This window comes from Triticum urartu, chromosome 7A (assembly GCF_056163025.1).
Source record: "Triticum urartu cultivar PI428250 chromosome 7A, HENAU_Tu73, whole genome shotgun sequence".
NCBI classification, from domain to species: domain Eukaryota; kingdom Viridiplantae; phylum Streptophyta; class Magnoliopsida; order Poales; family Poaceae; genus Triticum; species Triticum urartu.
This window is the reverse complement of record NC_141879.1, coordinates 623,761,055-623,775,370: the sequence shown is the minus strand read 5'-3', so window position 1 is coordinate 623,775,370 and position 14,316 is coordinate 623,761,055. Positions and strand designations below refer to the sequence as shown.

Sequence of the window (14,316 nt, the reverse complement as noted above, 5' to 3'; positions counted from 1 at the left end):
CTAACCTTTCAGAGCATGAAGAAGAAAGATTATTGAAAACTCAGAAGAAGCACCGTGGTGCTATTGGATATATTGTTGATGATCTTAAGGGCATTAGTCCCACTCTATGTCAACATAAAATAAATTTGGAAGCATATGCCAAACCAGTTCGTGATCCTCAACGGCGTCTGAATCCTAAAATGAAAGAAGTGGTAAGAAAAGAAATACTAAAGCTTCTGGAGGCAGGTATAATTTATCCCGTTGCTGATAGTCAGTGGGTAAGTCCTGTTCATTGTGTCCCTAAGAAGGGAGGTATTACTGTTGTTCCTAATGATAAAGATGAATTGATTCCACAAAGAATTATTACAGGTTATAGGATGATAATTGATTTCCGCAAATTAAATAAGGCTACTAAGAAAGATCATTACCCCTTACCTTTTATCGATCAAATGCTAGAAAGATTATGCAAACATACACATTACTTCTTTCTAGATGGTTATTCTGGTTTCTCTCAAATACCTGTGTCGGCTAAAGATCAATCAAAGACTACTTTTACATGCCCTTTTGGTACTTTTGCTTATAGACGTATGCCTTTTGGTTTATGTAATGCACCTGCTACCTTTCAAAGATGCATGATGGCTATATACTCTGACTTTTGTGAAAAGATTTGTGAGGTTTTCATGGACGACTTTTCCGTCTATGGATCTTCTTTTGATGATTGCTTGAGCAATCTTGATCGAGTTTTGCAGAGATGTGAAGAAACTAATCTTGTCTTGAATTGGGAAAAGTGCCACTTTATGGTTAATGAAGGGATTGTCTTGGGGCATAAAGTTTCTGAAAGAGGTATTGAAGTTGACAAAGCCAAGGTTGATGCTATTGAAAAGATGTCATGTCCCAAGGACATTAAAGGTATAAGAAGTTTCCTTGGTCACGCCGGATTTTATAGGAGGTTCATTAAGGACTTCTCAAAAATTTCTCGGCCTCTGACTAATTTATTACAAAAAGATATACCATTTGTCTTTGATGATGATTGTGTAGAAGCATTTGAAATACTTAAGAAAGCATTAGTCTCTGCACCTATTGTTCAGCCACCTGATTGGAATTTACCCTTTGAAATTATGTGTGATGCAGCGATTATGCTGTAGGTGTTGTTCTAGGGCAAAGAGTTGATAAAAAATTAAATGTTATCCATTATGCTAGTAAGACTCTAGACAATGCTCAAACAAATTATGCTACTACTGAAAAAGAACTTTTAGCAGTTGTATTTGCTTGTGATAAGTTCAGATCTTATATTGTTGATTCTAAAGTAACTATCCACACTGATCATGCTGCTATTAAATATCTTATGGAGAAGAAAGATGCTAAACCTAGACTTATTAGATGGGTTCTCTTGCTACAAGAATTTGATTTACATATTGTTGATAGAAAAGGAGCTGAGAACCCCGTTGCAGACAACTTATCTAGGTTAGAGAATGTTCTTGATGACCCACTACCTATTGATGATTGCTTTCCAGATGAACAATTAAATGTCATAAGTACTTCTCGTAGTACTCCTTGGTATGCTGATTATGCTAATTACATTGTTGCTAAATTCATACCACCTAGCTTCACATACCAACAAAAGAAAAAGTTTTTCTATGATTTGAGACATTACTTTTGGGATGACCCACATCTTTATAAAGAAGGAGTAGATGGTGTTATTAGACGTTGTGTACCTGAGCATGAACATGAACAGATCCTACGCAAGTGCCACTCTGAAACTTATGGAGGACACCACGCGGGAGATAGAACTGCACATAAGGTATTGCAATCCGGTTTTTATTGGCCTACCCTCTTCAAGGATGCCCATAAGTTTGTCCTATCTTGTGATGAATGTCAAAGAATTGGTAATATTAGTAGACGTCAAGAAATGCCTATGAATTATTCACTTGTTATCGAACCATTTGATGTTTGGGGCTTTGACTATATGGGACCTTTTCCTTCCTCTAATGGTTATACACATATTCTAGTTGCTGTTGATTACGTTACTAAGTGGATAGAAGATATTCCAACTAGTAGTGCTGATCATAACACTTCTATTAAAATGCTTAAAGAAGTTATCTTTCCAAGGTTTGGAGTTCCTAGATATTTAATGACTGATGGTGGTTCACATTTTATTCATGGTGCTTTCCGTAAAATGCTTGCTAAATATGACATCAATCATAGAATTGCATCTCCGTATCACCCACAGTCTAGTGGTCAAGTAGAATTGAGTTATAGAGAACTCAAATTAATTTTGCAAAAGACGGTCAATAGGTCTAGAAAGAATTGGTCCAAGAAACTTGATGATGCATTATGGGCCTATAGAACTGCATATAAAAATCCGATGGGTATGTCTCCGTATAAAATGGTCTATGGAAAAGCATGTCACTTACCTCTCGAACTAGAACACAAGGCTTATTGGGCTATTAAAGAACTTAATTATGATTTTAAACTTGCCGGTGAGAAGAGGTTATTTGATGTTAGCTCACTTGATGAATGGAGAACCCAAGCTTATGAAAATGCCAAGTTGTTTAAAGAAAAAGTTTAAAGATGGCATGACAAAAGGATACAAAAGCGTGAGTTTAATGTAGGTGATTATGTATTGCTATAAAACTCTCGTTTAAGATTTTTTGCAGAAAAATTCTCTCTAAATGGGAAGGCCCCTATGTTATCAAGGAGGTCTATCGTTCCGGTGCCATAAAAATCAACAACTTCGAAGGCACAAATCCGAAAGTGGTAAACGGTCAAAGAATCAAACATTATATCTCAGGTAATCCCATAAATGTTGAAACCAATATTATTGAAACTGTAACCCTGGAGGAATACATAAGGGACACTTTCCAGAACGTTTCAGACTCCGAAAAGGAATAGGTATGTGGTACGGTAAGTAAACCGACTCCAAAACAATTTTTAAGGCAATATTTCTCCGTTTTGGAATATTTAGAAAAATAAGTAGGAGTCCGGGAAGGACACGAGGGCCTCACGAGGGTGGAGGGCGCGCCCCCTACCTCGTGAGCACCTCGTGTGCCTTCCGGACTCCGTTTTCTTGCACGATACGTATTTTGGTCGGTAAAAATCCACTATATATTCTCCCGAAGGTTTTGACTCCCGTATCACGCAAATATTTTATGTTCTTGTTTCGAGCTGTTTTTCTGTCAGATCTAGATTATCATGACGTCCTCAAGTGCTTCCAAGGACAAGTTCTTCGAGAAGGTCATCAACCCTTACCTCGCGGAGGTGCTGCGACACCCTCAAACCATTGAGATGCGTGATGGGTTGCTGCACATCCGCGATGCTGAGGGACCAAAGGGAACCGGAAGCGTGGAGGCGAGGCTCGAAGCAATGGAGCAACAAGTTTTCAAGTGCCAGGGGATGGTGGAGCATGGAATTGATGACCCACAAGTATAGGGGATCTATTGTAGTCCTTTCGATAAGTAAGAGTGTCGAACCCAATGAGGAGCAGAAGGAAATGATAAGCGGTTTTCAGCAAGGTATTCTCTACAAGTACTGAAATAAGTGGTAACAGATAGTTTTGTGATAAGATAGATTGTAACGAGCAACAAGTAACAAAAGTAAATAAAGTGCAGCAAGGTGGCCCAATCCTTTTGTAGCAAAGTACAAGCCGGAACAAACTCTTATAATAGGAAAAGCGCTCCCTAGGACACATGGGAATATCATCAAGCTAGTTTTCATCACGTTCATATGATTCGTGTTCGATACTTTGATAATTTGATATGTGGGTGGACCGGTGCTTGGGTGTTGTTCTTACTTGAACAAGCATCCCATTTATCATTAACCTCTATTGCAAGCATACGCAACTACAACAAAAGTATTAAGGTAAACCTAACCATAGCATGAAACATATGGATCCAAATCAGCCCCTTACGAAGCAACGCATAAACTAGGGTTTAAGCTTCTGTCACTCTAGCAACCCATCATCTACTTATTACTTCCCAATGCCTTCCTCTAGGCCCAAATAATGGTGAGATGTTATGTAGTCGACGTTCACATAACACCACTAGAGGCTAGACAACATACATCTTATCAAAATATCAAACGAACAGCAAATTCACATGACTACTCATAGCAAGACTTCTCCCTTGTCCTCAGAAACGAACGTAATTACTCACAAAGTATATTCATGTTCATAATCAGAGGGGTAATAATATGCATATAGGATCTGAACATATGATCTTCCACTAAATAAACCAACTAGCATCAACTACAAGGAGTAATCAACACTACTAGCAACCTACTAGCAGCAATCCCGGACTTTGAGACAAGAATTGGATACAAGAGTGAACTAGGGTTTAGAGATGAGATGGTGCTGGTGAAGATGTTGATGGAGATTGCCCTCTCCCGATGAGAGGAGCGTTGGTGATGACGATGGTGATGATTTCCCCCTCCGGGAGGGAAGTTTCCCCGACAGAACAGCTCTGCCGGAGCTCTAGATTGGATCCGCCAAGGTTCCGCCTCATGGCGGCGGAGTCTCGTCCCGAAAAGTTCCTTCCTATTTTTTTCTCATCGAAAGACCTCATATAGGAGAAGATGGGCATCGGAGAGCCACCAGGGGGCCCACGAGGTAGGGGGCGCGCCCTAGGGGGGTGCCCCCACCCTCGTGAGAAGGGTGTGGGCCCCCTGGCCTTCATTTTTGGCGTGAATTTTTCTTTATTTCTTTTAAGACGTTCCGTGGAGTTTCAGGACTTTTGGAGTTGCGCAGAATAGGTCTCTAATATTTGCTCCTTTTCCAGACCAGAATTCCAGCTGCCGACATTCTCCCTCTTTATGTAAACCTTGTAAAATAAGAGAGAATAGCCATAAGTATTGTGACATAAAGTGAAATAACAGTCCATAATGCGACAAATATCGATATAAAAGCATGATGCAAAATGGACGTATCAACTCCCCCAAGCTTAGACCTCGCTTGTCCTCAAGCGAAAAGCCGATAACAATAAATATGTCCTCATGTTTAGAGGTACAGGCGTCGATAAAAAAATAAAATACAGACATGAAGGCATCATGATTATTCTCATAACAGCAACATATATAGATTTTGTCATATGATTACTTATGTTCAAGTGATGTTCTATTCACAATGCAAAAGTATAAATCATAAACCTTATTGGGCTCCGACAAACTATAATCTCAGTCATTGAAGCAATTGCAATTTATCATAACATCGGAAAGAGTCTATGTCAGAGCTAAAAAGCAAGTCCACATACTCAACTATCATTTAGTCATCCATAATTGCTAACACTCACGCGATACTTGTGGTTACGGAGTTTTAATCGGACACAGAGAAAGATAGGGGCTTATAGTTTTGCCCCACAACCTTTTACCTCAAGGGTAATGTCAACAATAATGGTTCATGCTCCCCTACATCCAATTATATATATATATATATATATATATATATATATATATATATATATATATATATATACTAGTAAACTGCACGTGCTTTGCACGTAGTAACCAGTTGAGATGGAACTAAAAGATAGCAGAGGGTCCAATTTACGTAAAAGAAAATAGTCATTTCTATTTTTAGACCCCTTGTTTCTCATCCATATATAGGTTTGGAAAATGTATCCTACTATACAACATAAGCAAAAGCTCAACTACAATATGCAACAACACAAGTGCTCACAGCTACAAGTCAAACATCAATAACTTATAACCAAATAGGTCATGGTAGAATCGCCCACCATACAATTATTGCTATTTGCGAGCTGAGTTTGTTTTCAGGGTTGATCTCACATATTGTTTATAGACAGCTATGTCACGTACAACAGTACATATAGATACATACACTTCTTTTACTAACATTTTTCAAATCCACAACTAAAGAGGGTAGCTCATGCCAAAATGAAGCTGGCACCTAATAGTAATGTTGCCTGAAGCATGGATGCTTAGAGCTCAGCAGAAGCCTTCATTTCAAGTTCATGATCCATAAAGGCATAAGATTCCAATTGACCTTGCCAACATGAGAGTGTATCAAGTTAAGTATTGAGACAAAAAAATGTGCGAAGAGGCATTCAATGACAAGATAAAAACAACACCTTCTATATGGTATAAAACCAGTCTGCAATGTCGATCATGGTTTTGTGCAATCTAAGGCTAGCATAATCAAAAAACGTAAATGACCAAATTCCAGCTTAGCAAATCAAATTCATGGTTTGCACATAAAAAATGATTCGGTGTATTATACATGAAACAAGGATCCTGATCTAGTTGATGATCTTCTGGACACAAACTTAGAACTACAGCAAACAAAAAAGTTGACAATAGTAGCACAATACTCCATTCGTGCTCTCTCTGAACAGAAAACATTATGTATTCATATATCTGTAGAACATATTAGAATATAAGGCCTATGTTATTCATGATTCTAATATATGCGTATATTTATAAAAAAATCTCAACAATTATCAACGTACCAATATTATGAGACAAAGTAAAGCATGCTCATATATATGAAACAAAGACAGTTATGCATTATATACATTTATCGTGCCAAAACCTCCTTATAGACAATATTTTTGGTACTTTTTCCTGATGGGTCGACATCCCTGTTTGGCTTGGCAAGTATTCTTGTTGTTTGCCTTGATATTCCTCGGGACAATGCAACATATAGTTGACCGTGAGAGAACACAGGTTCTGGAAGGTAGATACCAACATGCGGAATTGTTTGACCTTGAGCTTTATTGATTGTCATTGCAAAGCTAAGACGAATTGGAAATTGCTTTCTCTTGAACTTGAAGGGAAGCACATCATCTTCAGAAGGATACAAAGGTATTCTTGGAAGGAATACTCGCTTTCCAGCATGTTGTCCTCCAATAATTTCAGCATCGATAGCATTATCTTGAAATGCCTTAATAATAAGCCTTGTTCCATTGCATAACCCATTATGAGGATCTAAATTCCGAAGCAAGATCACAGGGCAATTTATTTTCAGCCTGAGAACATGTGGAGGTAGGCCATTAGGTATGAGAGAATTCAGGAATTCAGGTGGGTAGTGATTGTGAGTATCATCCACTGCTGAATCAAAACTATAGTAGACCTTTTCTTCTCCAGGAAATCGATCTATAAGCTTCACATTTAATTCATCCACGTATTCATTTTGGTGGAAAGAATGGCACGAGAACTTATATAAGACGGTAATCTTCCATTCTTGTCAAGTGAAGGAAATACTTCGTTTAGCAACTTACTAACCGAGGTCTCTGAATGTGTGTAACCTACAACCATCTCTTCAGGTAAATGCACATAGTCTTCACCAATTGATTCTTCAACGCCATTGCCAACTCTCAAGAGAAAATCAGAGAACCATGGATCTGTTTGTGCTCTCATATTGCGCCAGAGTTTTATTTGTCTTATATCCTCCCACAGATAAGATTTTCTGAGAATGGCATTAACAATTTGGGCTCTAGTGCCACGCCTAACTACTGGAAGGACTTGTCGGAAATCTCCTCCGAACACAATTACTTTACCTCCAAATTGTGATCTACAACCAGTAATATCTTGCAGGGATCTATCAAGTGCCTCAACTGCTTGCCGTTTTGTCATGGCAACTTCATCCCAAATTATCAAAGATGCTCTTCGAAGTAATTCAGCTGTCCCACTCTGCTTACTGAAGTTGCACACAGTATCTTCTTGAACATTTATTGGTATTTTAAATCTGGAATGGGCCGTCCGACCACCAGGCATGATAGAAGCTGCAATGCCAGATGTTGCTATTGCAATGGCTATCAAACCCATTGATCTTACTTTTGCCAATAAAGCTTTATAAAGGCACGTCTTTCCTGTACCTCCTGGACCATCGATGAAGAAGACCTTACCCTTCTGGTTCAAGACGTGGTCCATTATTTCATCAAAAGCAAGCTGTTGTTCATTGTTTAAAGTTGCCTGCAGCTCCAGGTCTTCTTTAGCAACTTCAATAGACATTTCTTCACTCAATTCTCTCGCCTCTAAGCTGTCCAGATCATCAGCATCCAATAGATCTGGAAGATCAAAGGTCTTGATGTCCTTTCCCATGGAATATAACAAATATCGAATATCTCCAAGCACGAGTTTCTCGATTGCTTCATCACTTATGTTCTCCCTACGAAAATCGTCAGACATTGCTTCAAAGTGATTGTTCCATAATGCACGAACATTTGTAACTTCGCAAAATGCCAAAATTGTAGCAAAAAGCCTTCTAAGTGCATAGGGCATTTGAAATGTGGCAGCTTCGGTGAGACAGTCAGAAATACTATCATCTGCTTCTATGAGACCCCTTCTCTCTGCAGCTTCTCTAAATGTGGAGAAAACAACACCATCAACAGTACGTAAATCATCAAAAGATGTAGCCCCCCTCACATGGTTTAGCAATATTCTCAAGTAATAGCGTTCACCTTCTGCAGGGTGAGCAGCCACAAATCGACCTATTTGAATTCTCTTGGTACGTTGTCTCCATGTCTTGTGGTTCCTCTGCCATGTATAAAATTCAGGGAATTCCTTATATAGGAAATTTCTAGCATAAGGATCGATAGAGTTCATTCTAAAATACTCAGTAAGCATTGTCCTGGAAGATGATTCTATACTAATCACATTTTCCAAATTGTCAGTCTTTATAACGGACCAAATGCATATTTGGCAAATGGACTTGTAATTGTAGAACGGGAGGAGACATCTCACTCAGGTCGAAAGAGTAAATTCTCCATATTGCTTCTGGAGGTGATATAAAGCGGGCATCTCTATACTCACGAATTTCATCAATAACTCGACCTTCTGCGGCTTCTACAATAAAAGAGGCACGGTCATGACCCTTGTAAATGTACTTAAATAAATACTTAACAGCCTTGATGCTGGAGCAAACTTCGATGTTTATATGGCAATTATATCTCATAAGTAGGTATGGATTATACGGCACAACCCATCTATTATCCAAAACAGATCCCCTAATGCGCACTTTACGGCCATCATCCCTGCGTCTATAAATTGGATATGAGTCTTTCCCTTGCAATGTAGCATCTGAGAATGCTTGGGGATAATGGTATTTACATTCCCCATTTTGCATGCAGGAATTTTTACTATTGAGAACGCCACAGGGCCCATGCATCATGTGTTTAATAACTAAATCATGTAACACTGGGTACTTGTTTTTGTTAGGAATTTCAGCTGATATAATTTGATCATACTGATCTGGGTTATTTATCTTATAATCCGACTTTAGGATTATTAAGAAATGTGCATGGGGTAGCCCCCTCTTTTGAAATTCAATAACACGCACGTGAGCGGCAACTTCACCAAAAAAATTCTTTTTAAATATAAGATTCTTAAGATCCTCCAATTTTGCCTTGAATACTCGTGCTACCAAATCTGGCCGATCTTGTGCTAATTGTCCTGGTGCGAGCTCTTTTGTTATCTCCTCCCAACTTGGATTGCATGTCATTGTAAGAAATAGATCTGGTTTTCCAAACCATTGGACCAAAGCCATGGCGTTTAGATATCGTCGCCTCATGTCCCGTGGGCCTCCTATGAAAGAGGGTGGGAGCACTATACGCTTCCCATTCATGCACACACGTGTCTCACCCGCAACAACACTATCAACCAGCCCTTGATATAAATTTGCTCGTATAAGATTTTGGTTTGCTGGTTTTAGGTAGAATGCCAATCTTATTGACTCAATCTTAATGTACATATCAACAATGTACTGTTGAGTTAGTCGTTTGCCAAAAAGCAAAACATTAAATTCATTCGGTCGCACTTGCAGTTTGAAACAATAGTATTCCCTTGGTGAAACAAATGAACCAGAGTTATACTCCATCCCTATAATGGAAAACATTTTAATTTAGATAAATAATTTTTAAAATATAATATAAGTGACAGTTGATTATGCGGCACAATTTACCTTCTTTGTTATAGTCACCTTCTTGATTGATCTTATTAACAATGACATTTGATCTCACTTTTGGTATTTTCAAGTTCCACCCAACTTCCCCGTTTGGGAAAATAGTGGATATGAAAGTGGGTCATAACAGCCATGGTACGCTTTTATGTACTGTGGATCATTTGATTTACCATATACCATTATACTCCTATCGAAGTGACCCTGAGGATTATTTCCTTCTACCCAGATTGCTGCTACTTGTGATGTAGTTGGTGCATTATATACTCGTTGATCTAAAGAAATGTCTGTGTTGAGCTCAATTCGATACTCATCAAGGTTTGACACTGAACCAAGGCTTCGAAATGTCTGGGCGTAAGGATTAGATGAAAGTATGCTCGCCAATTTTCCAATGAGAACTCTATCAAGATTAGGAGAATAACGAAATCTGTGTTGCAAATCTGATTCAGTGTCATAAAAGTATAGTTGTAAATGCTTAGGGCCATCTTCTACTGGAACCAATTGATCAATTCGATGATAAATTTGACCTTGTGCACGGAAAGTGTAAACACCAGACTTTTTATTGCAATATCTCTGGTCCAAGATAACACCAAGAGAGGTAAAAGAGAAGTGAGAATTGAAGTACCGGATATTGTCCTGAAAGTACTTAGCGTCAGGATCTTGACTTGTGTATAGTCGGCGCATTTCATCAGGAACATATGGAGTTACTATCTTGACCTTGCCACCCATGCAACAAAATGTTGGATTCTCATACTGGAACCGTTTTGCATTGCAATTTGTGCAGTTAGGCACTGGCTCCAAAACATGATGGCCACTTGGTACATTCCGATATATACAATCAAAGGGATCCTCTTGCATTTCACAATTTGCATGGTTTTGGTCTCGATATGATAATACGCAATCCGTTCCTGTTCATTCTTTTTAATAGTGAGAAAACTGTGTCGCAATGGTAGTAATAATTATTTATACTAAGAACACACATTAATGCTTACCGTGTCCAGCGAATATGTAACCCTCATCATCTTCATCATCATCTTCAGTCATATATTCAGATTGCCCAATTTCATCTATACATCAATTTGTCAATCAGTAAAATAATATTTTAGGAGAAGTAAAGTCGATGATTGATCGATGCATTAGAAATTGCTATGGTACACCGTGACAATTGTATTACCTTCTAGGACAGGAAAAGAACCATCTGGAACATAGATGGTGCTGTCATGGTCTTCCTGCTCATTGGCTACACCATCTTCATGTGTTCCCTTTCCAGTATTACTACGACCTGCCCCATTAGACATTCTCCTTCTCTTATGTCCACTGCCCTTGTCCAGGAATGCTGATACACGCTTATGTTGACCAGTACCTGTCAATTAATTACATGATGTAGATATGTCGGATGGACTGATCACGGTCTAACTTTTAGCAACTAGACTGATTATGCCAAATCGAAGGATATTGTAAGATGCAGAAAGTTTAAGCTCATCAAATTATTGGTATGAGTTTCGCCAAAAAAAATAATTATACAGTAATATGTATTAACAAATAATAGTAGAGCAGGAAGTGGATGTAATATTCTACTCATCAGAAATGCCTATCACAATCTGAATGATAAGCATGTTTTTCCTTATATACATATACATGCCCGTTTTGGAGATAAACATAACATGATTAAGTGACAATTCATGTAATAATAATTAGGACATGAAGGAATTTATGTTAATACTAAAAAAGTAAGACAGAATATTATTGCATTAATATGTACCTTCTGTAATTGAACTGGTGAGAATAGTTGTGTGCATGCTTCCATTGGTACAAGTACAAGTTTGACTCCCAGATTGTGCATTATCACTAACTGCAGCAGGATTTTTCCTTCTCCGTTTGTACTCACGGTTCCTTTCCAGGTAGGCAGCGCGCTATTCTGGAGTCATCTCCAAGTATCTTTCCCGATCACGATAACGCTTACGCTCGGAAGCATTTGTTGGTAGACTTACGTGTCCAGTTGAAGGAGTATTTGACTGTATGGATATGCCAGATAGATTGATTGATCGTTTTGTCCCAGTAATTGGATGATCCACTGAACCAAGAATTTTTTGTGCTGAAATAAATAGAACATTTCAGAAAAACCGTGAGCACTCTTTTAATACACAAGGCATAGGTTTTATTTATATATTTAACATCTAAGAAGTTCTAATCTTGTTTCAATATTCTGGTGACCAGAAATATTAAGGACGTACCTTGTTTCCCTTTTGATAAACTATGTGAGTCAACCACATTTGTAATATCTTGAAAAGGGGCCCGTAATGGCATTCCAATGGATCCTGCTGTATGGTTACTTGAACTTCCATTCACTTGCTTCCTAGATAATTGTCCACACTTGACTCTGCCAAGGCGCTGAGCAACATAGTAGACGACATTAGCATAAGCATAGGCAGAGCATGCAGCAGTATACGCACGCGAAGCTTAAGTCACATAAAACTTCTTGTAGCAAACTATTTTTTTGCATATTAATTGATATTCATAAATAATCCAACAATAGACAGTATTGATGTTTTGTCAGTACAGATTTTGACATGGTACAGTGTAACATATAGCAGTGCTCTCTATAAAGGATCATTTCAAATGTAACATACAGCAGTGAAGATGGGGTTTTAAATGGCTGTAACACTTCTATGGAAGTATGAGAAATGAAACGGAAAAAAAACTTTGTGGACATAAACACAAACATGTGGTGGTCAGAGTATGCTGTGATATAATTTCTTGATTTCTATACTGAAATACAAAATCTGGGTTCGGATTTATGGCATCTGATACACATATAATTAGAATGTATAAAGATCATCAAAGAAATTAGCACCACTTCTATACTTTCTCAAATTGTATCTTACCTCTTCAACATCTAAGCTGTTAGTGCGTGAGGTTGAGGATGCTTTGTTCACGGCCGTCGGGCTGCACTGGTATGTCATCCGGCTGCTAGCACTTGCAGCAGCGATGGCATCCGGGGCGGATTGGTCTGATGCGCATACGGCCGGAGTTGCCAGGAAGCGGTGGCGGCGACCACGTGGAACAGTAGCAAGGGGTTATGAACGCATGAAGGAAAAGCTCCTGCAGCGGCCCGAGTTTGAGCGATTGGGGTTGAAAGGGAGGAGGGCTTGCCGCGGCTGGGGGCGTAGGGCAGATCTGTCTCTAGAGGAGATGCCAGGAACAGGAAGGAAGCGGTGGCGCGAGTACAGGGCGACGGCGAGGGGACGGTGAAACCACGAAACAGAGTCTGCTTCGATGAGAGAGAGGAGATGGTGCGGGATTTTTTTGTTGGTATTTTATTTAGGTGGGGATGCTCTAGGTGCTTCCAGAATAACAGAGCGCACGCATCCAAAGAGCTCAAAACCAAAGCGCGCGCGGGGGCGGCTGCGAATCCCGAAGATCTCAGCCCTTGGGTTCGGTTTGGTAAAGATCTGACGGCAGATCTTGAACACAGCAAGCTGAATCAATGGTCCATGTTTGGCTTGACATGCTAGGAGGAGAGAGAGGGGACCAAATTCAAAATTGGTACACTATAGACTAGTATAGACTAGTATAGATATATATCATGTTCTTTCCAACATGCTGAGTTTGCCAAATGATAAAATGAAAAAAAAAAGGTGAAGATCACCATAACTCTTGCATAAGGTAGAGGATAATAATAAAGGATAGGCCATTCGTAGAGGGAAGCAGAGGTTGCCATGCGCTTTTATGGTTGGATATATAAAATCTCAATGCGAAAGAACGGCACTTTATATTGCCCCTTGTGATATGAACCTTTATTTTGCAGTCCGTCGTTTTTATTACTTCCACATCACAAGATCGTATAAAGCTTATTTCTCCCACACCAATCAATCATACATATTTAGAGCATTTTTTATTGCTTTGCACTGATGACAACTTACTTGAAGGATCTTACTCAATCCATAGGTAGATATGGTAGACTCTCATGGCAAAACTGGTTTAGGGATTTTGGAAGCACAAGTAGTATTTCTACTTAGTGTTGAGAATTTGGCTAGCATGAGGGGGAAAGGCAAGCTCAACAAGTTAGAGGATCCATGAAAATATACTTTATCTCAGATATAAGAAATACATAACTCATTACGTTGTCTTCCTTGTCCAACATCAACTCTTTAGCATGTCATATTTTAATGAGTGCTCCCAATCATAAAAGATGTCAATGATAATATATCTATATGTGAAAACCTCTCTTTCCTTATTACTTCCTATTAATTGCAACAATGACCAAAGCTATGTCTGCCAACTCCCAACAACTTTTAATTATCATACTCTTTCTATGTGAAGTCATTACTCTCAATAAAATCAATATGAACTTTTTGTTTCTTTTTATTCTTTTCTCTTTTCTTTTATTCACCCAAGATCATGGCAAAATAATCAAGCCCTTGACTCAA

The 14,316-nt window shown here is 38.8% G+C and overlaps 1 protein-coding gene across 8 annotated transcripts; it reads right to left on the bottom strand.

The window, feature by feature from the left end:
• Positions 1-5,555: 5,555 nt before the first annotated feature.
• On the bottom strand, positions 5,556-13,219 carry LOC125524277 (uncharacterized). Of its 8 annotated transcripts, XM_048689359.2 has the most exons (9): positions 12,772-13,219; positions 12,121-12,277; positions 11,649-11,981; positions 11,061-11,249; positions 10,879-10,953; positions 10,512-10,794; positions 8,674-8,775; positions 8,391-8,466; positions 5,556-8,290 (listed from the first exon to the last, which is right to left on the bottom strand). In XM_048689359.2, exons 6-9 carry the CDS (start codon positions 10,582-10,584, stop codon positions 7,099-7,101), a joined length of 1,443 nt encoding a protein of 480 aa, XP_048545316.1. In that variant the 5' UTR covers positions 10,585-10,794; positions 10,879-10,953; positions 11,061-11,249; positions 11,649-11,981; positions 12,121-12,277; positions 12,772-13,219; the 3' UTR covers positions 5,556-7,098. The 8 variants fall into 8 exon arrangements, with proteins under 8 accessions (XP_048545316.1, XP_087391667.1, XP_048545317.2 ...); XM_087535541.1 differs by having other exon boundaries at positions 8,391-8,775; XM_048689360.2 differs by lacking the exon at positions 8,674-8,775 and having other exon boundaries at positions 12,772-13,218.
• Positions 13,220-14,316: the final 1,097 nt, after the last annotated feature.